This window comes from Alexandromys fortis, unplaced genomic scaffold (genome assembly GCF_014885135.2).
Source record: "Alexandromys fortis isolate MF-2015 unplaced genomic scaffold, M_Fortis_MF-2015_v1.1 scaffold_186, whole genome shotgun sequence".
Classification (NCBI taxonomy): domain Eukaryota; kingdom Metazoa; phylum Chordata; class Mammalia; order Rodentia; family Cricetidae; genus Alexandromys; species Alexandromys fortis.
This window is the reverse complement of record NW_026068067.1, coordinates 1,233,775-1,257,616: the sequence shown is the minus strand read 5'-3', so window position 1 is coordinate 1,257,616 and position 23,842 is coordinate 1,233,775. Positions and strand designations below refer to the sequence as shown.

The 23,842-nt window shown below is 40.1% G+C and overlaps 2 protein-coding genes across 3 annotated transcripts in view; one reads left to right on the top strand and one right to left on the bottom strand.

Moving 5' to 3' along the window:
* Vps35 (VPS35 retromer complex component) overlaps nucleotides 1-16,203 on the bottom strand; it is a 31,033-nt gene extending 14,830 nt beyond the window's left edge. The window contains exons 1-8 of one of the 2 annotated variants that reach the window (XM_050120668.1): nucleotides 16,076-16,203; nucleotides 10,437-10,535; nucleotides 9,463-9,559; nucleotides 7,604-7,727; nucleotides 6,366-6,548; nucleotides 4,073-4,286; nucleotides 2,051-2,134; nucleotides 1,475-1,584 (exon numbers count right to left, since the gene is read on the bottom strand). In XM_050120668.1, coding sequence (XP_049976625.1) covers nucleotides 1,475-1,584; nucleotides 2,051-2,134; nucleotides 4,073-4,286; nucleotides 6,366-6,548; nucleotides 7,604-7,727; nucleotides 9,463-9,559; nucleotides 10,437-10,535; nucleotides 16,076-16,078 — 914 coding nt within the window. In that variant the 5' untranslated portion in view covers nucleotides 16,079-16,203. Of the gene's footprint in view, nucleotides 1-1,474; nucleotides 1,585-2,050; nucleotides 2,135-4,072; nucleotides 4,287-6,365; nucleotides 6,549-7,603; nucleotides 7,728-9,462; nucleotides 9,560-10,436; nucleotides 10,536-15,899; nucleotides 15,922-16,075 lie in introns of those variants that run through there. The other variant, XM_050120669.1, reaches the window with a different exon arrangement.
* Nucleotides 16,204-16,311: 108 nt separating this feature from the next.
* Orc6 (origin recognition complex subunit 6) lies at nucleotides 16,312-23,634 on the top strand. Its single transcript, XM_050120682.1, has 7 exons — nucleotides 16,312-16,602; nucleotides 17,708-17,837; nucleotides 19,026-19,189; nucleotides 19,622-19,711; nucleotides 21,203-21,315; nucleotides 21,822-21,890; nucleotides 23,152-23,634. Exons 1-7 carry the CDS (start codon nucleotides 16,538-16,540, stop codon nucleotides 23,277-23,279), a joined length of 759 nt encoding a protein of 252 aa, XP_049976639.1. The 5' UTR covers nucleotides 16,312-16,537; the 3' UTR covers nucleotides 23,280-23,634.
* The last annotated feature ends 208 nt before the right edge of the window (nucleotides 23,635-23,842 follow it).

Below are 23,842 nucleotides of genomic sequence, written 5' to 3'. Positions count from 1 at the left end.
CTTGTTAGAGAATACAAGTTCAGTTCCCAGCACCTACATGGAACTACTAGATATAATAAAGTTAATTTTCATTACCTACATCATAAGCTATTCAAAATTTTATCTATTACATTATTTGTCAGGTTAGAATTGCATCTACATTTTGTTATGCAGAAAGAAACTGATTAGGATTGCTAAATGACATTACTCCTAAGCAGAAAAATATGGTTTAACCAGCTTTAAGAGTGGGCCCAGTGCCGGGTGGTAGTGGAGGCACACGTCTTTAATACCAGCACTCAAGAGGCAAAGACAGGCGGGTCTCTGTGAGTTCAAGGCCAGCTTGGTCTACAGAGTGAGTTCCAGGAAAGCTCCAATGCTACAGAGAAACCCTGTCTTATACACCTTCCCCCCAAAAAAGAGTAACCCCAGCAAGCATGCAACATATGCTGTTCAGGATAATCTGGTGACCTCTGCTATATTAAGTCCTATATTGCAATTAGACAGTTTTAAAACAACAAAAAATGAAAATATTTGCTGAAATAAATCTTTGGTGCTATTTCTGGTTTCATATGTCCAAAAGCAGAGTAAATTATGTGTAATTTATCATGTGGCAGGGCCAGCAAGCATTCATTGCCGACATTATCAAAAGCCAAGTTATACATACACACACTTTAAAAACAGATTTTATTTTAAAATCTGGGTACAGGTGTATCTGTGGGCGAATGTGTATTTATAAATACCAGCGTCTATGGAATCCAAAAGGGAGTCAGGTGCCCTAGAGCTGGAGTCACAGGCAATTCTGAGCCACCCAGTGTGAGTGCTGGGAACTAAACTCAGGTCATCTATGAGAGTAATATGTGTTCTTAACTGCTGATCTGTCACCAATTTATATTTATGTGTGTGTGTGTGTATAAATTGGTCTTAGATTTATATATATATAAAATCAATTAGACCAATAGCTAAAATATTTAAAGGGGATTTACTAAAACTGTGATAGTAGACTGATTACTTAAGCATTCTTAATCATTTACATGTTGCTACTTTAAAAACTAAATCAAGTAAGATACCACTGAAAGATAATTTATATAATTGTGAGAAATTTTGTTCTTCAATAGACTTTGGAGTCATAAGATTCAAGGAAAGGTCTGTATAGTAATGTCTCCCTATCAGTTAAAAGGGTTAACGATACTCAGCGAAACTAGGTGTGATGGCTCGTGTCAAGCACTTGAATTAAGACAACAGAATCAGAAATTCAAGGTCACCCTCAAGAATATAGTAAGTTTGAGGCAGACTGGACTACAACAAAAACTTAAAAAATTAGCATTTTCATACACCTTCAAATTTTCACGCCTAAGCCAAGCAAACACTAACTAGATATTAAAAGCTAAATAATTTGTAGCAAAATCACATTAAAATCAATAATAAAAAGCATAGCAAAAACAATAATTCATGAAAATGTTGTAAATTCTTTTACCTTCAGTGCTAACAGTCTTACCTGTCAATTAAAGCAATGATTATGTTCTTCACATTGACATTTTGGTGTAACTCAGCACACGCTCTAAGAAAAGGATTCAAAGTTTGGAGATGAAACTCATCCGGAAAAACCTAAAAATCAGATAATGACTAATCATAACAGGAAAAAAAATACTTCACAAAATATTCTGATCTTATGAATGGAATATAAAGTCATTATTTATGGAAAATTTTAGATAATTAAAATCAACACCACAAATATTCTCCTATCAGTATACAACTAAAATTAAATCCAATGAGACCTAGAATAGTCAAGGTTATTTTCCTACATTTTTGAGAAACAAAACAAATTGTTAGTACAAAGATCAAGTTTAAAAAAGGAAATTTCTGAAGGAAATTTTTTATTCAGGAAAAGTTCTTCTTCTAGTTTTCTGAGACAAGCTGACCTTGAATGCACATCGTCAAACTGACCTTGAATGCAGGGCTCTATCACTGTAAGCAGCTAGCACTACACGTGGCCTCTACGTGGGCCTAGGATTTTTTTTTCCTCCCACAATGAGAAATTAATAAAAATCCTTTAAGAAATGTTCTTACTTACCTGAATAATACATTCCATGAGATATTCTTGAGCCAAAGCATCTCTACAATTCACAACTTGCTCCAAAATGCCTGTTAAAACAATCTAAAAATAGCAAAGAAAAAACAAACCAAAAAATCCATGTAAGTAAAAAATCATTTTGAAAATCCCAAACTAAAAAAAAATAAAACACCAAAAAAAAAAACACCGTAAACTAAAAAACAATTTGAAAATCCCAAACTACTCTTCTAGTAACATGCTGAAGTTGAAAATTATATTTTATATTGCTCTCATCCACACTTCATGCTCAACTTTAAAAATTAGCTTACTTTTAAATATAAAAAGTTGGTTATAAAAAAAAAAAGTAAGTTTTTTAATAGTCTGTGTTTATTGTGTGTGTCCTAACAAGTCTTCATGCAATCCAAGTCCAAAGTCTTCTAGGACTTTTAGATTGTATGTAAATAAGTCTCTGATCAACTTTTCTAGAGTTTCTACACAGTGTGAGCAATGGCCCAAGTCTTAAAAGTTCCTTTGTTTATACATAAAGTGGATATCCAATTGTTCCAGAGTCATTTACTAAGGCAGTTTGCTTGGGCAGGCATCGCAGCATATGACTTTAATCCCAACACTCGGGAGGCAGATCTCTGTGAGTTTGAAGTCATCCTGATCTACATAGTAAGCTCCAGGATAGCCAGGGCTACAGAGAGACCAACCCTGCCTGAATGAATGAACGAATGAATGAACGAACGAACAAACAAATAAATAAATAAATAAGTTGCTGCTTAACCTTCATAAAAATTAACTGGAGTGCAGGGCTAAATATGTAACTCAGCTGGCAGAGTGAATCTGTAGCATGCATAAATCCCTGGATTTGATAACAGTACCATAGAGACCAGATGTGATGGTAATCCCAACACTCAAGTACACTTAGGAAGAACAGAAGTTCAAAACTATCCTTGACTATATAGTGAGCTGGAAGATAGCCTGAACTATTTAAGATTGTCAGGAGACAGGGAGAGGGAAAAAGAGGTAAATATGTGAAATCTATAATGAACTATCTAATCCACAGATTGGCAAATCTAACTCCCTCCCTACATTTAGGGGGATTTTTATTGTATTTGGGAGGGTATGGGTCCAAACCCAGACCCTTAAGTATGTGGTAATAGCCATACCACTGAGCTATCTCTAAAATTTCAATGGGACCAAGCCCTGCCCTACTTATCTTAATGTTTTGGCTGCTTTTGGCCTACTGCCATAAGTTTACTAGTAATAACTTAATAACTTTCAAAGCTCAAAAATACTTACCATCTAGTCTTTTATAGGAAAAGTTCTCTGGGAACTGTTAAAGCCATTGGCTGCTCTTCTAGAGAACCTGGGTTCAATTCCCAGCACCCACATGGTGGCTCACAACCATCTGTAACTCCAGGCCTAGGGAATATGACACCCTCTTTTGGCCTCCTTGGGCACAGGAACACATATGGTAGGCACATAGACATGCATGCGGGGGGGGGGGGGCAGGGGTACGGGACTATACACAATTGTTTAAAAAGTTTGCTGATCTCCACTTTAATTCCTCTTCAATGACTTGTGTCTGTCCTTTCTGTCACCTTCCTTTCATGCATCTCTCCACTGGTATGTGTCAATACCACAAACCACCTCCATGCTTCAGTGAAAGCACATTCAGGTCCTACCCTCTTTGTAGGACCTAAATGTCCCACTCTTTCAAAACTGCTGCGGGTACTACAAGTTCTCTGCTCTTTCTCGTGTATTTTAGGACCAGTTTGCTGACTTTTAAAGTAAGTTATCAGAGAGGTAGATATGACTGAGAACGCACTAAATCTATAGTTGGATTTAAGAAAAACTGCTACCTTCACAACACTGAGTTTCCAGCCCATAAATATGCCAGTACTTTTAACTAGGTCTTTTTAAGTGAAAAACAGTTAAAAAATACTTTTTCAATTTAACATTTAAATATATATTTAAGGTAAGATTTCTGTTTATATTGCACAATGTAAAAAAGGTGACAACAAAAGAAGTAAGAACCTGTTTGTAACGTTCCACATTTACACCTTCCAGCTGACTAAGGCGCACCAAATTTGTTCCCACTAAAATTCTCAGTTCTTGTCGCTCTCGCTCTCTTTTTTCTCTATCTCGGCTATGTCCTTGATGCTGCATCCGCACCCAGAGTTTGTTCATTTCTGCAAAGTTGAGCAGTACAAAATCCATGGAGTCACTGATATCACCGGTTGTTTCTTCACTGCCAAGGAAAAAATTTAAAAAATCTTTATATGTAACAGTATTAATTTACTACTCTTCCATTCTTTTCTACTTATGCTTCAAAAAGCCACTTTCAACTTCATTTCATTGGCTTAGTGTTAATTTCAAGAACAGATTCTAGCATAAAAAGTAAATAATACTAGGGGGAACACGCAAAACATTTTAAGAGGGCAACTTTCCACGGCCACGTATTCTGAGCCTGTTGGACTTGGTCTTCAGCAGCTCACTCACTAAAATACAAAACGACGTGCTCAGTCTGGCAGCACATGTGCTAAAAGTGGAAGAGTAGAGGTTGGCATGGCCCCTGCAGTGACACACAAACCTGTGACGTAGCACAAACAAGGCTTAACTTGGTGCTGGCAGCTTATATCACTCGTTAGCTACTGCACTTCTTAGAAAGAACTCAAACATGAGTTGTGACACTGAAGAGGGGTCAGAACGCAGGGCACTGCACTCCTAAACACAACTGCTTCCCAGCTCCCACCATTAAGAATTCAACTACAGCCAGGAGGTGGTGGCGCACACCTTTAATTCCAGCACTTGGGAGGCAGAAGCAGAGGCAGATGGATCTCTGAGAGTTTGAGGCCAGCCTGGTCTACAGAGTTCTAGGACAACCAAGGCCACAAAGAAATACTGTTGGGGGAAAGAAAGAAAGGGAGGGAGGGAGGGAGGGAGGGAGGGAGGGAAAGGATTCAACTAAAGCTGAATCTTTTCATATGCAGAGAGAACTAATGTTCAACAAACTGGTTAAAAACATAAAAAATAAACAAAACACAAGAGACCCCAAAATTTGACATTTCGGGTATATTAATAACTGCCATTTTTATTATTGAATATTTTGGATTCAAATGAAATATAAGCTTTGTGAAGAAAGATACCATAATCTTATTTTTCTACATCTTCCAAGACAGGTAACTTCATTTTCAAATATTTTACTGAGTGCCTAATATTTAAAATTTAGAGTCAAATTATAATAAAGAAAAAATAGCAGCATCTCTCTATGTACCACTAAATCCTTTCTGTATGGTTTTACTTTGCTGTCACACATTGCTGTATAATTGTCATTATTATTTAAAATAAATGATCCTTGACATAATGGCATAAGTCTGTAATATGGGTTTTTGGGAGGCAAAGACAGAGGATTACGTATTCAAGGCAAGCATGAATTATACAGTGAGAATCTGTTTCAAAATAAAAAAGAATGAAGAGGGTGTGAGGTGGTTCAGAGGACAGAGGCATCTGTCACACAAGCCTGCTGGTCTGAATTTGGTTCCCAGAGCCCACATTAAAGGTAGAAAGAAAGAACCAACTCCATAAAGTTACCCTCTGACCTCCATACGCAGACCATGGACACATTCCCATACATCATCACACACACGATGTTTTAAAGGGACTGATGCACATACTAAAATCTACTGATTTATTTGTCTTAGAAATTTAAAAAATAGATAAACTTTAAATAAAAGGAAATTATCGGTCCTTTAATCTAGGGACCCATCACATAAAAAGTTCACTACACTTAGCTTACTATCTGCCATTGCTGTGAGAAAAAAGTGTCATGGATTTTAATAATAGAATACAGGCCACAAAAGAAACAGAGGTTTCCACACATTACTATGATTTTTCACTAATTAACACCATTAAAAGTCATACTTATGAGGAAATATAATGTAATGGGAAAATGTTATAAACTATGTTAGAGGCCTGTAACCCCACCACTTGAGAGGCCAGCCTGGCCAACACAGTGAGTACCAGCCACTCAAGGCTACATAGCAAAATCCAGTCTCAAAACAAACTAAATATTAAATTTTAAAAAGCAAATTCCAATCCAAAGAATTTTTCCAAATACATATTTGAATATGAATACATTTTGCCTCAAACCATGCATACTGAATTAGTTCTATATCTCAATGAAAATCTAGACACAAAATGCTACATGAATTTGAATTGGGAAAATTACTGACAATTTACATTCTTATTTCTGTATACTTTTCTATAATTTTTGGACATTTTATTATGGGGAAAAAAACAACAGTACAACTAAACCAAGATTACTCACTCTGTTGGCTCCCCTTCATCAGGTAAGATGTTCCTAGTACACTGAAGAAGATAATTTCGGAGAAACAAACCCCTCAGTGGATGCTGCACACCACGACACATTTCTACCAAGTCTTTCAAAATATCCTTCCTGGACTGAGGAAATGACTTGACATATACAACTCCAACTGTGATCAGAAGATAACTAGGAAATAAGTAAGAAAATACATTTGATTAGAGGCAGAATATGTGAAAACCTGATTGTGTCCAAACACACTACACACATATTAAATAAACAAGACATAAACTATGTTGTCTTCAACAGTATTGTTTACGGAGAGAAAATCATCTGACTTTAAATATAACACTAAAAATATTAAAAGAAAAATAGTATCACTGACTGATCCCAGTGTCAGGCCCCTACCCATGAAGAATATGATCAAAGATACCTAGAGGATAACTGACTCTGAAGCTAGTATGTATCATTATTTCCCCCTGTTCATACACATTTACTTTATTAGTCGAGGTGAAAACCCACAGTAACTAAGACGACAGCTACAGCAGTGATTGTAATAAAAGATAATAAATGAATGTCTCTCCTCTACCTTACAGTGATGTGAGATGACACAAGACTACTCAATGAGCATAAAGTAAGGCGAGTGAAGCTGAGGTAGCACTGCTATAGTGCTAGCTCACAGTCCCAGGGAAACAATGAAAAGTTATAGCAAGCTACTTAGAATGGTGCACAATTTTAAACCTAATTACTTCTAGGATGTTCCTATTTAATATTCTTAGACTATGGTAACCATGGTTGCTTGTGGGAACTACTACTGATTTTTTTTCTTTTTTGATTCTCCCATACACACATCTGCTCTCTTTCACTATGTAGCTCCTAGATGACTTGTTATGTAAACCAGGCTGCCCTTCAACTTGTAGCAATGCCTCTGCCTCCAAGTGCTGGATTTCAGGTATATGCCACTGTGTCTGTCTTTTTAATAAAGCCAGTGTAAGCTAGTCATGGTGTCTCACACCTGTATTCCCAGCATTTGATAAACAGAGCCAGAAGGTTCATGAATTCAGGGCAATGAGATGCTGTCAGAAAAAAAGAGAGAGATTTCTAAAAAGAAAAAAAGATACTACTTAAGGCAAGAAATGCAAAGGTGAGTTTTCAACAATAACATCAGATGAGACTTCACTGGCTACTACACCACCCAACACACAGCCTCAAGAGTACAGATATAAAAGACCTTCATTACTTACAGCCTTGGAATAATGTTTCCAGCATACTGTACAAGTTCATAGAGATCTGCCACTTTTCTTCCTTTAGCAAACTCATCAGTCAGATAAACCTCCAAGTAGTGCAGTTCATCAGAAATAGCCATATCTTTTCATTGTGATTAAGGATTAAGAATAAAGGTAAATCAATAAAGAAAACAACTCTACAACTACTTGTTGGAATAATTAAAACTATTGGGCAGGGCTAATGATGTAGCTCAGCAGTGCCAGCACTTACCTCTCATGAGAAAGGCCTTGTGTTCAGTTTCCATCACCATCAAACAAAATCAAATGCCTCCTGGCATAGAGGTACATGCCTATGATCCCAGCCACTCATGAGGTTGCAGCTGCAGGATCATGCATTCAAAAGAAAACCCACTGGGAAGGTATTTTACACTTAGGCTTCCAATAATAATGAATGTTTAAAGGGAAGATAAAATTTCAATTGGCTTTTATTATTTTAAAAATAAGGATCTGCTGGTCTGTAGAGATGGTTCAGCTAACCGGCTACTCTTGCCGAGGATCTGGGTTCAATTCCCAGTACATACATGATGGCTCACCACCATCTCTAACTCCATTTCCAGGGACTCTAATGCCCTCTTCTGACAACCCTGAGGACCAGCATGCATGTGATGCACATACAAACATATTGTCATACACATAAAAATAAATTTGAAAAAAAATGTCAAGCTGGTGTAGTAGCACATATCTGAATCCAGCACTGAGTCAGGAGGATAGCGAGTTCAAAGCCAGTCTGACCTACACCATAATACACTGTCTCAAAAAAACTCTGAGCTACTTGGGAGGCTTAAGAGAGAGGATCGGCTAAACCCAAGAATTCAAGACCAGTCTCCTCATCTTAAAAAGGGGGCAGGAGGAGAGGCTGCCAGGCATTGTGGCATGCACCTGTAATCCCAGCACACAGCAGGCAGATGCAAGAGGATCACTGTGAGCCAAGAGGCCAAGCAAGGCTACACAGCAAGATCCCGCCTCTAAAATAACAACAAAATCCAAAAAACAATTGCCACTTATTAGCCTCAATATTTTTTTCAAAAATTGAGATATAAGAGCAATCTAGTTAAAGAAAGTTAAGCATATGAGTACAGATTTAATTTAATTGGAAAACTGCTTGCCTAAAATTAGGGTCAATAGCCAACAATAGAAAAAAAAAAGCAAAGAAAGAAAAAAAAGGTGAGGTGGGAAGAGATTAATGTTTACAAAAAAGGTTACTCTGAAAGCAGCTTTTCCTTTCTCACTTAGATTATCTGCCTGCAAGAGGACTATTTTGTCTGAAAAATAAAAGAACAATTAACTCTAGAAATTTTTAACATGAAAAAAATTAAAGCTAGATATGATAGTTCATACCTATAACTTAGGAGATTGATTGAGTTAGGAGGACTGAGTTTGAGATTAGCTTGGGCTAGGAAATAAGGAAACCATTTTTAAAAAGAAGAGAAGATGCAGGAGCAGCAGCACTGGCTGTTCTTCCAGAGGACCTGGGTTTGAGTTCCAGTACCCACACAGTGGTTTACAAACATCTGTGACTCCAGTTCCAGGGAATCTGATGCCCTCTTCTGGCCTTTGCAGGCACTACTATGACTGTGGCACACGTTCATACATACATTACAGACAGACAGACAAAACATTCACACATATAAAGGAAAACAAATCTTAAAAAAAATTAAACTATAGGGCCTTCATACTCTCAAGGGTTCTTCTCTCACTTTTCCTTAATAAGTCTGTATTGGTTCTGCTTTAAAAAAAAATCCAACAACAACAAAATTGGCCTTATCAAGAAATAAATATGGCTCAAATATTTATACTTCAAAACATTCAAAAGATACAAAGTTCATAGTAACTCTTTGGTGATAACATAGAAGTCCGGAGTTCTCCAAGCATATTAGAGGCATGTTTCAGAGCATCCATCAGCTTGTTTTTGTCCTACAAAATAGCAAGAGAAATAACGAGAATGCTTAGTTTAACTAAACATTTATCTTAGATCTATTTAACTAAAGATCTGTCACCGAGTTTTAAGAGTCTACAGCACTTATTTTAGACACATAAAAATCAACTTCACAAGTCTCTCCTTTCTTGGGGGCGGGGGGTTAATTTCTCACCAGGGCCCCAAAGCTTGTTCCATAAGTAAGACTGTATAGAGTAACTTCAAACTTCTCACCCTCCAGAGACTAGGGAACTAGTTCTAATAGTTCACACCTGACCTATAGTCAAGAGAGTGGGCATGCTAAGTTTCTTCCCAAGGTAAGCTCCCTAACAATGGCTTTGTCACAGAACATTAGGCTCTTGGCAGTTTCTGTAAGTCTTTCTTTGTCATCTTTGAAGCTTTAAAACCATCATATGCCACCCCACTTCACTCACAGTTACAATTGTGTAACTATCTTGTATAGCTTAAAGTACCTGTCCATTTGGTTCATTTCTTTAAAACATTAACAGACTATAAAGGACCTAAGCAGAGTGTTTCTATCTTTAGACTATAAAAACATATAAACAGGGATATGTGTAATTTCTGTTTTCATGTTTTAAGGGTCTCAAATATAAACAGAAGTGGCTTCAAGTTCTTGATCCTCTTCTGCCTCCAGAGATCAACACCACATGTATCTTTTAGTTTTTAAGCTAGTTCCTATAATAAAATTACATATTCAAAAGTTCTCAGGATACTCAGGTGAAAACACATAATTGAATAATTCAAGCTGAGGCATTCAAATACAGTCATTCATGAAGTATCTACAGAACACTCATTACATAGTACGTCTTCCTCAGGTCTAAGGTGTACTGCTGTCTCTCACATCTTCATTCTTACCAGGCATCTTTTCATCTGGAATGACTGAACCTTCACAGCCTGGATGGCTTCATCCAAGAGTTTTTCCTGCTCATCCTGGGGTGACTGCTGTGTTGTAGGCTGAAATGAAGATTTTTAAAAACACTTTCATTAGTGGCTCATAAGCACTTTCTCCTAGCCAAAAAAAAGTTATTTCTGTAATTTTAGTCATAGTCCTTTTCCAAAATTTTTACATAAGGTTCGTTTCAACACCACAGCTCAAATTAATTTGTCAACTGAACTGACTCAAAAATTCTGGCCTCAGCCTGGTGTGATGATGCATGACTTTAATCCCAGCACTTGGAAGGCAGAAGCAGGCACTTCTCTGTGAGTTTGAGGCCAGCCTAATCTACACAGTGAGTACCAGGACAGCAAGACCTACACAATGAGACCTTGTCTCAAAATGACTGACAGACAGACAGACAAAAAGTATCTGGCATCAAAAAAAATGTGGCGGTAGTTTATAGCTATGTTCTGTTAATATGCTCTAAACCCAATTGAAGCACAGCTGTATAGACAAGCTATTTCTTAAACGAAGCCTAGCATACTCCAAATTTTTAAGACCTTCTCTTTCCCTCTCAACTACTTTCATCTACATTTTAATCTACTTTTACACAAAGAAAAATATTTATAAGAACACAGCAGCCTCTTCCCTTATAACAAAAAAGAAGCAACTTGGAAATAAAATAGCTGGAATTGCTAATGACTTACAATAGAAAATAGTAAAGACAGTCTCCTCAAATACCTACTATTTCAAAATCACAGATAAACAGCAAAAAACAAACCTACTCCTCCAGGCCGTCAGCAAAACTGCTTAAAAAATGAACTCATTCTCCCTGTCAAGCAGAATTAACTAATATTTCATGTTAAATAATACCATGTTTACATTACCACCACAGCATGCCTAACAATGTAATTATATATAATCATGTTTGAGAACCAATATACACAATGTATGCTTCATAAATGTTCACTGACTGCACAGATTAACTGATTCTAGACCTTTCAGATCATATATCAGATTTAAACCAGATTAATAGATAGGCAGTAAAAATACACGATAGGCTATCATTAAGCCATAAAAAGTCTCTAGTATTGAAACATGCAAATAAACATAGGAAACATTACAGCAAATGAAAGAAGTCCGACACAAATGCATGCTATGAGACTTCATTTAAGTGAAATATCTTAAACAGATCTACTAATTTAGAGAAGGAAAAGTGAGCAAATCACCTACAGAACTTCCTAAGTGAGGTAGTAAAAATATTTTGGAACAAAAGGGAAAGTATCAGAAAAATCAGACTTTTTTTAAAAATATAAATTTCATTTAAAAATTTTAAAGACTAACTATAGGAAAAGTCCTCTCTACATAATGAATTAGAAAAAGTAGAAAGATTTACACAGAAACATGATAAACATGAAAGTACAATTTCATGTTTCAAATCTAAGACAATCAAAATACTTTAAGATTAAACAGCAGAAAAATCCACTTCTGAAATACAACGGTTTATAAGACTTAAAAGCTTTGTTTATAAAACCTAAAAACTTAGTTTAATTTTGGATTGAATACTGTGTCTTGGTTTAATTTTGGATAATGAAAAAAACTGAGTAATAAGCAATGTCATGCACCTCCCTGTACTGTTTTTCCCAATAAAACTAGTAAAATGAGTTTTCTCACAGCTATTTCTTTTCCAAAATATTTCTTTTCCAAAATAATAACTAAGGGCTGAAGGGACCGCCCAGTGGTTAAGAGTGACCAGTGCTCCTGCAGAAAATCTCAGTTCAATTCTTCGTTCCTACACAGTAGGAGATTCACAACCAACTGTCACTTCGACTACATGGAATCCAATGCCTCTGGCCTCCACAGGCACCTGTATACACATGCACATGCGAACATACATGCACATCATTAATTTTTTAATTCAAGTATTTATTTTAATTATAAATGAATTTCAAAGAAAGCAAGTGTCTTAACTTTAAAGAAACATTAATCTATATAGGAGAAATATTAGCAAAAAAATGTTTTTTCAGAAGTAAAAAGGACAGTAGGATTTAAGGAATCGAACTTAAACTAGACATGGTAGCTCATGCCTACAATCTCAGCATCCTGGAGGTTTGAAAATTACAAGTTCAAAGCCAGTCCCAGCTACAGAGTAAACCCTGCTAAAAAGAAAAAGAAAGACCAAAAACAAAGCAAAGCTTTAAGATTCCAAATGAATAAAAAATGATTTTTCTTCTGTCAGAGTGTGATGTAGCCTTGAATTCACTTTGTAGCTGAGGATGGCCCTGAACATCTCATCTTCCTGTCTACTCTGTCCTGATTTGCATAATGCTGTGGCTAGCACCTGAGGGCTTCACATATGCTAGGCAGACACTCACACTCAAACGCAATGAAATTTACTACACATTGGCTAGTACTCTAAGTACTTTGGAAATCAATCTTCATATGGGTGTGTGTGTATTATGTATGTATACACACAGAAGTGTGTGTGCTTTGTATCTAAACGCAAAAGACTTTACAAAAGCTCAAAGTCAACTTAGAAGCAGTAATACAGGACTTTTAAGATTTAACATTTTTAATTGTATATATAGGTGAATATAGCTATAGATATATATCTGTGTGGGAGCATGTGGAAGTGAATGCCCACAGAAACCAGAACAGTGTGGAGGATCACAGAGCGCTAGAATGTTGGGTAGCTGTGAGACACTCAACAAAGATACTGAACTTGGGTCTCCTGCAGGAGTAAATGCTTGTAACTGTTAAGCTACCCTCCAGTGCTATAACAGTTTTATAGCAGCAAGATCTACCACACAGAGTGCAGTGAGCATCGCCTTCCACAGAGAGTGCACTGCACAGTGAGCATCGCCTTCCACACAGAGTGCACTGCACAGTGAGCATCGCCTTCCATCTCCAAACATCTTCACCTTTCCAAATGGAGACTGCACCTACTGAAGCTAGCAACACTCCCAAACACCGCAATGTCCCTCAGACAAGCAATTTTACTACTATATTTATATACATGGAATTATGCAGCATTTTTCCTTTGTGTCTGGCTTATTTCATTTAGAGTTATGTTCAAGGTTCATCTGTATGAAAGTATTGTCAGCATTTCCCTCCTTTTAAAGACTGTATGTGTGTGTGCATGTATGTGTATATATGTTTATGTTTACATATATACATGTACTGGTTCACCCACCTATAGAAATATGGACTGTTTCCAGCTTTGTGTGTGTAAATAACCTTTACTATGCAGCTATAAAATGGACTATAAGAGGTCACACATTTTTTGGTATAAACTTGGGAAATAAAATAGCACCCAAAATTCTGAATGTGTAACTTAGTAATAAAGCCTTCGTAAGCGTTAGTCATTAGCATGTTCCTTTTAAAACGAAAGCAATTACCTCTACTGGTTGTAGGGACTTTTGTTGGTCAGTTTTCCCCCTGATAGGCTGCAGATGTAATACGACAACACAACATAAAGCAACAGCAAGATAAAAACTAATCCCTTAAAGACACCAAATTTGATCATGTTGATGAGAATAGTAGTTAAAACTGGTTTGGGCCGGGCGGTGGTGGCGCACGCCTTTAATCCCAGCACTTGGGAGACAGAGGCAGGCGGATCTCTGTGAGTTCGAGACCAGCCTGGTCTGCAAGAGCTAGTTCCAGGACAGGTTCCAAAACCACAGAGAAACCCTGTCTCGAAAAACAAAACAAAACAAAAAACTGGTTTGGTTAAGGCACAAATAGTTCAAAGGATGATGAGTGAACAGAAACTTTAAAACAATTTGGGCTAGGGAGTTTGTGTTGGAGTTTATGTCTAGTAGGCTGAAGGCTTTGGGTTCAATCCCTAGAACTGCAAAAAGAAAAAAGCAAACAACAAAAGCCCCACACTTATGAATTCCATACATACACAAACTTAACAACATTCCAAAAGTCTTAGGAGGGAGCACATCAGGAACACTAAACAGCAATATTCTTTTTTCTCCATGCTGAGAATTCCTGCCTGTTCTCCTCAGAATCTGTTCACATTACCTCCCAGAGTCTTCCCCAAGCACCTGACACAACTCTATCCCAACATAACCCCAAAGTACTGTACTACAGTGTGTTTCAAGAGCATGTCTCCTCCACCAGATGATTTGTGAATTGAACAGGACTCAGGATTTCTAGGTGGAAAGTGGCAATGAGACCAACACTTGTTTCCAGATGCAAAAGTTGAGACTCAAAGACTGAGTTCCTGCTCAGACCCTAAAGACTGCCTATGACAGAACTGATACCTAGGTTTTGTTTCTCAATAAAATTTACAGGAAAAACTGCTCCAGCCTGGCTCACCCAGCACAGAAATGGAGTCTGAAGGGTATCCGCAAATGCTTTGTGTAACACTCTACGCCAACTAGGAAGTGTTGAAAAAAATTCTAAAGTTAAACTTCACATCGGTCACGTACAAAATCCAGACCGCAAAAGTTCTGAAGAAAAAAATCTTGTAAGACAAAATATTATATTAAAGTAGTACACATCAAAGATTTAGCAAATTATGGGAGCAAATGTTCAGAACTCAGCAAGCTGGAACAGAGGACCATGAATACCAGGCTGGTGGGAGCCTAGCAAGATAACCTCTCCAAGCCCCACTTCAACAAAATCAACAACACAAATATTTACTACGGGTGTTTCCTATTAACACATTTAAAGTGAGAGAAATATATAATTCTGAATACAAAGAACAGGTATTGAAAGAATTAAAATGTACATAAGCACACCATCATCCCAAAACATCATCTGTTCAGTGCAGCGCACATCAAACGCTAGTAGGATGCAAGTGACAACTTGCCCTGTGGAATAAAGACAGGGTTCGAATTTTGAGGAAGTTCGTGTTCATGAAGCTAGAAGTGCCGAGCCACGACTGGCTACCATCACAGAGAAACGCAAAGGAGGACCACTTCTTCCAGCAAGCGCGCTAGAGTCCTCGGTGAACGAAGGAGAAAGGAAAAGGGATCTCCTTTCTGATGGCTGGGTTCGGGGAAAGCAAGCACGAGCCAGCCCTCCGGGAAACTCACGTGAGCAGGTCCCTAGAATTCGCTGACAGCACTACAAGATCAGGGGGCTGTGCGGCCAGCGAAGGCCAGGGGACCACTGCGGCCCCACTGGGAGATCTTTCCAGCAGAGAAAAGGCCATGGGGCCCGCGACCACAGCTGAGCACAAAGGTGGAGAGGCACCATCAGGGCGCGTCCCAGCTACCGCGCCAGCCCAAAGCTCCGAGGCTCCTCTCAGCCTCAACTCCACCTTCGGGACCGCAGACCTGGAACTCCGACTCGCGGAAGGCGGCCATTCCATACAAGCTGCAGGCCTCCGCCGACACCCTGAACCTCCAGCCCCAGACACCCCTTATAGAGGCCTCCCGGTCTCGGGGCAAAGACCAAACCCAGCGCCACCGCCCACTGCAACCCACCGCAGCCTACTCGCGGCCTTCCGCAGCCCGTGCCCCATCCCGCAGGCCCGGTCCAGCGAGGACGGCCTCGATCGGAACGTCCGGCCCGACACTGCCCGCGAGGCTCCCCGTCCGCCGGGAGCAAGCGAAGTCGGCGACCGGGGCAACCCACGGGCCCACGGCTTCCCCGCACTCACCATGGCGACTCCGTGGACCCGCAAGCAGCACAGCCTACTCCGCCGGAGCCGCCCGCCGTCAGGTGACGCGGCCTCCCGAGCCCCGCCCTCTCTAGCCCCGCCCTCGGCCGGTAGCGGCTTTTCGATTGGCTTACTTCAAGTCTCGCGTGGGTTTGCGGAGGGAGGCAGACGGTAGTGTGTAGTGGACGGGGCGGGGCGAGACCGGTCCTGCGACGCCACGGGCTACGGTCAGCGGGAAGCGAAGCTGTGTTTGGGGGAGATCGCGGCAGAAGGAGCAGCCATAGAGCGCTGGGCTCGTTCACCTCGCCGGGACCGGCGCACCCTCGTGTGCACTTGCGCAGAAGGAAGACCAGGATTGGCTTGTGGGACGCGCTCATTTTCTTGTCGCGACCAATCCGGATTCGCCGGGGGCGAGTCTTAGCGCTCTGACAGTCTGCGTTTCGGCGCGCATTTCTTCCAGCGATGGAGTCGGAGCTGGTGCGGCGCCTCGCCCCGCGCCTCGGTCTTGCCGAGCCTGGTGTCCTGAGGTGAGTGCGGCTGTGCGTGCTGGGATACGTCCCTGCCCCGCGGCCCTGGATCCTCCTCCCCCATGGCGACGCTGGAGGCACTGGCGGTGCGGGAATGACCGCACACGGGTCTGAGCGAGACTCGGGCGGCCCCACCGCGAGAAAAACTTTCAGGCTTGTGGGGTGACTTGAGAGAGCGTTCGTAGTCGTCTTACTCTGTGGGATGTGCTGCGGTCGGAAAAGGAACCAGTCAGGGTGAACTCTGGTCATATCTCAGGCTCGAGAACCTGTTTTACGGCGGTGAGCCCGTCACGCGCAGACCCTATGGCCATGACTGTAAATGGCAAGAGTCAGGTAGAATACAGTGCAGAGTGAAAAGCTGGAATAACAAGCAGGGCGCACGAATTCAGAAAAGGTTCCGATGGCTTTGAGGCTGGTTTGTTAGATAGTGCCACGCGTGGAAAAATGTGTCACGAGTGGCCCAGATCGCCTCGATCTTCAGAAGCCCTGTGACTGGGAAGATCGGTGTATGATTTGTCGTTGGAAGCTGAAGCTATTGCAGACAGACGGATAGAGCAGAACCAGGCCACGAATCTCAGCACCCAGTGAGGTGAGGGAAGGGGAAGAAAGGAACATTGACATAGATGTGAAGATGGGACTCTGAAATCATTTAAATAGGGGGCTGTAAAATGTGGCCCGAACCCGCCGCAGCAGCAATGTCATCTTGTTAAACGTTCATACGCCTCATCCCGGGGCTACTGGTCAGAAATGGGATGGGACTCAGAACTGTTTCCACTACCCTCCAAAGCTGAGAACCACTTCAAGGAAGAGAAAGAATTTGACTTGCTCTAACCTGCCTGTGTTCACCTCTGTGTACTTCTTCAAGTAGTGTTAGAAGGAGAGGGGTTGTTTGGGGAGACTTGAATTCACTCTTCTTTAAAAACGCTTGGACACAGCTAGGTCTGGAGTCATTTTGGTTCTATCTATAGAACTTCCCCTCTCCCCCAAATGAACATGCGCAGAAGTTAGATGGGGTATGAGTCCTCCGTGCTGCATTCAGTTCTTTGCCTTAGTGTTGGACTGAGTTCTGCAACAATCTTAGTGAACGTATTGCATTTCCACCCAGGAAAGCAGAAGAGTACTTGCGGCTGTCCAAGGTGAAGTGCACCGGTCTGTCTGCACACAGCTCGGAAACCAGCAGCGCTGTCATATGCCTCGACCTTGCCGCTGCCTGCATGGAGTGCCCCTTGGATAGAGTACGTGCCTCCATATGACATGTGAACCGTCTGACTGCGCTCAGGCTTCTTTGTTCCATTTACATCTTCTTGGGGGTGGCTTTTCATGGTGCTGTGATAAATTACCCCAATAAAAGCAGCTCACGGGAGAGGGTTTCTAGCTCTTAACTAAGGGTACAATCTACCTTGGCACAGAAATCGAAGGACTTGACGAATCTACATGACAGCTACAGCCAAGAAGCAGAAATCAGTGACTCATTGTACCTGGTTCACTTTCTCCTTTTTACACAGTCCAGGATCCTGTGGCAGGAAATTATACCACCCACAGTGAGCACATCTTCCCACGTCAATTAATCGAGTTACATAATCCTCCTAGACACGCCCACCGGTCTTCTTCCCTGCTATTCTGGATCTCAGCTGTTGAAAGTTGAACCAGGCCTTCTCAAAATCCTTAATGTTTTAGGGTTTTAGAGTCAGGAAGAGTCACGTGTTGGAACCAAATGTTAGTACTATTTACTAGCTATGTGAGCTGCCAGTTTCTTCCATAAAGTGAGGATTTAAAAAAAAAAAAGTCTTTCGCTGGAAATTGTTGTGGCTCGATTAAAAAAAAATCTCTTTGTATAATGTGTCTAACAGTACTTGTGTCGGAATTGATGTGTTCCTTAAAGCTCTGTTCACTTTCTGTCGCTATCCAACGCTTCCATCTCTTTTACCCTGACCCCAAGCTGTAATAATGACTTGTAGTTTTGTAAATGCACACTCCTCCTGCCCCACCCCCTGATTCTTTTCTGACAAGTTCCTTTTTTGTCTTAATGTGATTCTGCTTGCTCCCCTGACTCCCCCAGATGGAGTTGGTGCCCTACTGTGGTGGGGTCTCCTGCTCTTCCCCCCCCCTTTCTTCCAGACACACACCTTCCTCACTCTACCCCCATACTCCCTTATTTCCCCAGTAATTGTACATTTCCACCCAAGTCACACATATGTGTCTCCCTCTGATATTTTGCACAGCTTAGACAGTATTTAACCATTTTTAAATCATTTGTACGCATACATGATTATACCCTTCTGTAGTATGAGTTCTTTGAAACAAGTCTGCTTGACATGCTTGTGGATTTTTGAGTTAAATAACATTATACATAATACCACTTAACAACTATCTAAGGGTAATAATACATTGAACTTAAAATTTGTGTGTTTTTCCTTTCAAAGGCTTATTTAATTAAGCTGTCTGGCTTGAACAAGAAGATGTATCAGAGCTGCCTTAAATCTTTTGAGTGTTTACTGGGATTAAATTCGAATATTGGAATTAGAGACCTAGCTGTACAGTTCGGCTGCACAGAAGCAGTGAACATGGCTTCAAAGATACTGCAAAGGTGTGTGTAGTTTTTAACATTTATTTTGTGTGAGTAAGTGTTCACCTGCATGTATGTCTGTGTACTACATGCGTGCCTGGTGCCCTCAAGTCAGAAGAGGGCACTGGGTTCCGTAGACTGGAGTTGTGGATGAGTGGGAGCCACCATGTGAATGCTGAGAATTGAACCCAGATGCTCAGCAAGAGCAGCAAGTGCTCTTAACCACTGAGCCATCTCTCCAGCTCCTAAATAAATAGTTTTTAAAAAGTATCTGAGTCAGTTGTTACAGCACAGCAACAAGCAAATGGTAGCAATAGGTCAGGACAATTCAATTCAAGTCGGAAGCTAGGAGGAACTACACCTAAGTTTTGATTCTAAATTGCTTCATTGCATTTCGAGCCCCTTTGAAGTAATACTCCCTGACAACTAATTCAAAAACATTGCTTCTCCTAGCTATGAGTCTAGTCTTGCGGAAACACAGCGAGCAGATCTCGACTTGTCCAGGCCGCTCTTCACCACTGCTGCGCTACTTTCAGCGTGCAAGTAAGTGGGCTGTGTGCGGGGAGGGGCTGCTGTGGGCGTTAGAGACAGAGTTTTGCTGTGTAGTCCATGCTGGCCTGAAAGTCACTGTGGATCCTAGGCTGGCCTTAAACTTAATGGTAATCCTCCTGCCTCCGACTCCCAAAATGCTGAGATCTCAAGTGTATGTACCTCAACGCCTCGCTCCAGTCTGAGTGTCCTTTTACCATTGGGAAATGTTGCCAGGATGTGAGTTTTTCATTCCGGAAGAATGTTTATAATTCCACTGACCTCAGCTCAGCACACTGTCTACTATAAACCTGTGATGCCGTGGTTTGTGACCCGGTGTTCAGATTTTTGGTTACTTGGTAATATAGCTGCCAACTTAGAACTAGTGTTTCATGAAGTTTACTTTTCAAGTGGCAACCCTGTATATAAGTAAGCAGGGTAGTCTCATTTCAAACCCTACTTTTTGTAAGTGATAAAAATCTGTCAGTACAGTGGTCATGTTTGATTTCCCAGGCATATTGTTTAAAAAGTATTGCCTATAACTATTCATCTGCATATAAAACATTTCTGAAATAAATTCTTATGTTTGAATCATCAAAATATTTAGTTATCAGTATACATACTGAATTATTACCATAAAATACTAATAGTTTTTTATAACTTTGATGTTATTTCACCTTTTGAGAGAACTTTCTACATAAGAATCATGTAGAAGTCTATTAAAGAATGTCACTATCTAGTCACTAATTTTGACATGTTTGGCTTTGATTAGCAGTATACCTAGGAGTGATCATTCACAGCCAATATCCTTTCAATTCAACGAGGATATTTGATTGTACAAGAAAGGAATGTAGTTGATGTTACAAAAAAAAAAAAACTGAAAGAACTCCACTTTTAGAATTATATTAAATTGAGCAAGAAATGGTCAGTTGTCTTGAGGTGTGTGTGTATGTGTATATGTGCTGCTTGTGGAGCCCAGAAGAGGGCATTGGATCCCCTGGAGTTACAGGTGACCGTGAGCTACCATGTGGGTGCTGGAATTGAACCCAGGCCTTCTAGTGCTCTAACTACTGAGCCATCTCTCCAGCCCCAGTTGTTTTGTTCTGTTTTTAATTGCTTGCTCTAGAGGAATATGAGTAGGGTTTTGGCAGTGGGGCAAAGTGATAGGACATTCCTGTATAAATAAATAGAAACATTCTCAAAGCAAGTTGAACACTAAGACATTATAAGTCCATTCTGCACATTGGTAACATCTAAGAGGCATGAAGCTCTACAAGAGATGTCTTTATTTGCCCCATTTATTGCAGAACAGATGTATTTTAGTTCTTGGTTCAATCAGAGAGCAAAGGTATGAGCTTCCAGCTAATGATATTTGGGATAGAGGAAAACCTAGACAGCTGGAGAATCGTAGTAAAATGTAGACAATGGGTAATAAATTTGTAATCTGATTAACTTAACAAGGAAATTGGTGATATTGAAAAAAACAAACATAAAATTATTTTTTAGAATCCTGAAGCTAAAAGTGGATAAAACGAAAATGATAACTACGTCCGGTGTGAAAAAAGCAATATTTGATCGTCTGTGTAAGCAGTTAGAGAAGACTGGGCAGCAGATTAACAGTGAGTATTCTCAAGTTGAAAGTGCTGGTTTATGAATTCTTTAGTGAGGAAATTGACATGCCAGTTCCTCAAATACAATGGTTTAGTACCTTAAAAATTATGATTCTACAAATCCGTGCCTGGAAAATAGAAACATCAGTGTCCAAGCAGCCGCCCCAGCACTCAGGGTGCAGGCTCAGGCAGATGTCTGTCTGTGTTTGAAGCCAGCCTGGTCTACATAGTGAGTTCCAGGTCAGCCAGCACTGCATAGTGAAACCCTGTCACAAAACAAAGAAACTTCAGTGTTAAACGCCAGCCTCTGAGTTCCATAATAGGATGAAAGTGATTCTCACGTCTAACAAGAGAAACACCCAGAAAAAAAGAGGAGCAAGGTTATCTGCCTTTCGTTCATTTTTCTCGTTCCTATTGGTTTTGAATTTCTCTGATTTAACTAAGGACCTAAATAATCAAGTAATAAAATTGAATAAAAAAATTAACCTTGAAACCACTTTTTCCTTTTCTGAAAGGAGACTCTGGAGATTTAGCAAGTCCAGCACTGAAAAAAAAGAAGATATTGATTGAACCACCAGCAAAAGGTACGGCACGCTAGTTGTCCTGGTACTGAAATTGGTGCTGTGTGATTTCTGCAGTGAGCAATCCTGTGACATTCCTAGTTTACATGATAAGAGCCAGCACTAGAGAAAAGCCTAACCACTAACTATCTCTTGATAAGATCTGTTTTTCAAGCCAGGTGTGGTGGTACACACCTGTAATCCTAGCACTCTGAAGATAGACACTGGAGGATTGCTATAAATTCAAGGCCAGTTGGTCTATACAGTGAATTCCATGCCAGCATGGGTGATACAGTAATACCATTTACAGCCTTTTAAGCAAAAATAAAATGGAAGTAAAAGAAGTGTAGGTAAAAATATATCTAACGTGGCCAAAAAATAAAAATTTGCCTAATGTTTAAAAGTTTGTGTCATACAAGCATGATGATACACACCTTTAATCCCAGCACTCCTTACTCCTTTAATCCCAGCACTCACAGGCAGAGGCAGGCAGATCTCTGAGTTCAAGGCCAGCCTGGTCTACAGGGCAAGTTCTAGACCACTCAGGGCCACACCAGGAGTTTAAGAAAACACATGTATGAGAGTAGGTAGCTAAGCTGCCTGAGTTTATATCCTGCTTTGTGTCTGATAGAATCTTTTGGCAAATAAAATAAAGTTTAAACAGAGACTGACTTGTAAATTGGGCAGCACCAAACCCAAAACTGTTTCAGAGAACCCCACCTCGTAGTTGAACAGTAAGTCTTAGTCGACTGAACCTAAAAGGAGAACAGAACAGATCCGATTGAGCCAAACTACTCATTGCCTTTAAGTGTGTTCTAATGTGAGGAGCTCCCTGTTTGGATAACAAGAAAAGTAACTTGTGATTGGCTACTTTTTTTCCCTAAAAATGTATTTTCAAGTTAAGTTCTAGTTACTTACATAGGAACTCCAGCTACAAAGACAATCTGATGTTAATGGCCTCCTTTTAATTGCTTAACAATACCCACTGGCTGTGTGCATTTGAAAAGGTAACACAATTCCAACAAACTTCAGTTTCCTAATCTGTAATACCTGATTAATGTTAGCACCTACTGTATACTGTTCATGATGGGATTACTTATATACAAACTGTTGTTCAGTGTCTTAGAACACTTGGCATGTAAAAGAAAAGTGAACGCTGCCATGTTAGATTTCACCTTTAGGGTCTCATTCTTTTACCCTAATTGAAGTAGATACTTTTAATTTTTACTTTTATGCCATTTGTAAATATAAGTTTGAAATTACTTTTGATTACTTTGTCTTACAGAACTCGAGGACGTAATAGAAACCCCACATAAACCACCGAAAGATGAAAGTCTGACACAGGATTATGAAGAATGGAAAAGGAAGATTTTGGAAAATGCTGCCAAAGCTCAAACAGCAACAGCAGAGTGATTTCATTCCACTGCTGTCCTGTGCAGTGTGGAAGATGAAGGGCAGTCTTGTCTAAACTTGTATACCAGGAATGCTGAGGATTGTCTCAATATGGAAGACACTAGTACTAGGCACCTCACATGGAACTAGATCACCATGCCACCTCCGTAGACTCAGGTCTGTCTCCTCCTGTGGGATGGATTGGGACCATTTGCTTCTCTGTTAAGCTTAAGGAAGTCTCTGACTTCACCTAGAATGTACATTTCAAGCCGAAAGGCGGAACAGATATTTTACCTGTTTTTGTGATTTTCTTTTTATTTTATTTCACTAAATCAGTGTTATACAGCCTAAGTTAATAAATGTTTATTTTTTTTAACATTTATTTGCTTTATTTTATGTTTATAAGCATTTTGTCTGCGTATATGTTTGTGCACCACATGTGTGTCTGGTGCCATTTGAGTCCAGAAAAGGATGCCGGGTCTGCTAAGACTAGTTACAGACAGTGAGCTGCCATGTTGGTGCTGGGACTCAAACTCCGGTGCTCTTAACCACTGAACCATCTCTCCAGCCCAATAAATGTTATT

Excerpts from the sequence above, each read along its gene's own strand:
- Orc6 (XM_050120682.1), top strand. The coding sequence starts at position 16,538 with ATGGAGTCGGAGCTGGTGCGGCGCCTCGCCCCGCGCCTCGGTCTTGCC. Across the intron at positions 17,838-19,025 it reads TGGAGTGCCCCTTGGATAGA|GCTTATTTAATTAAGCTGTC; the intron begins GTACGTGCCTCC and ends TTCCTTTCAAAG. Across the intron at positions 21,891-23,151 it reads GATTGAACCACCAGCAAAAG|AACTCGAGGACGTAATAGAA; the intron begins GTACGGCACGCT and ends TTTGTCTTACAG.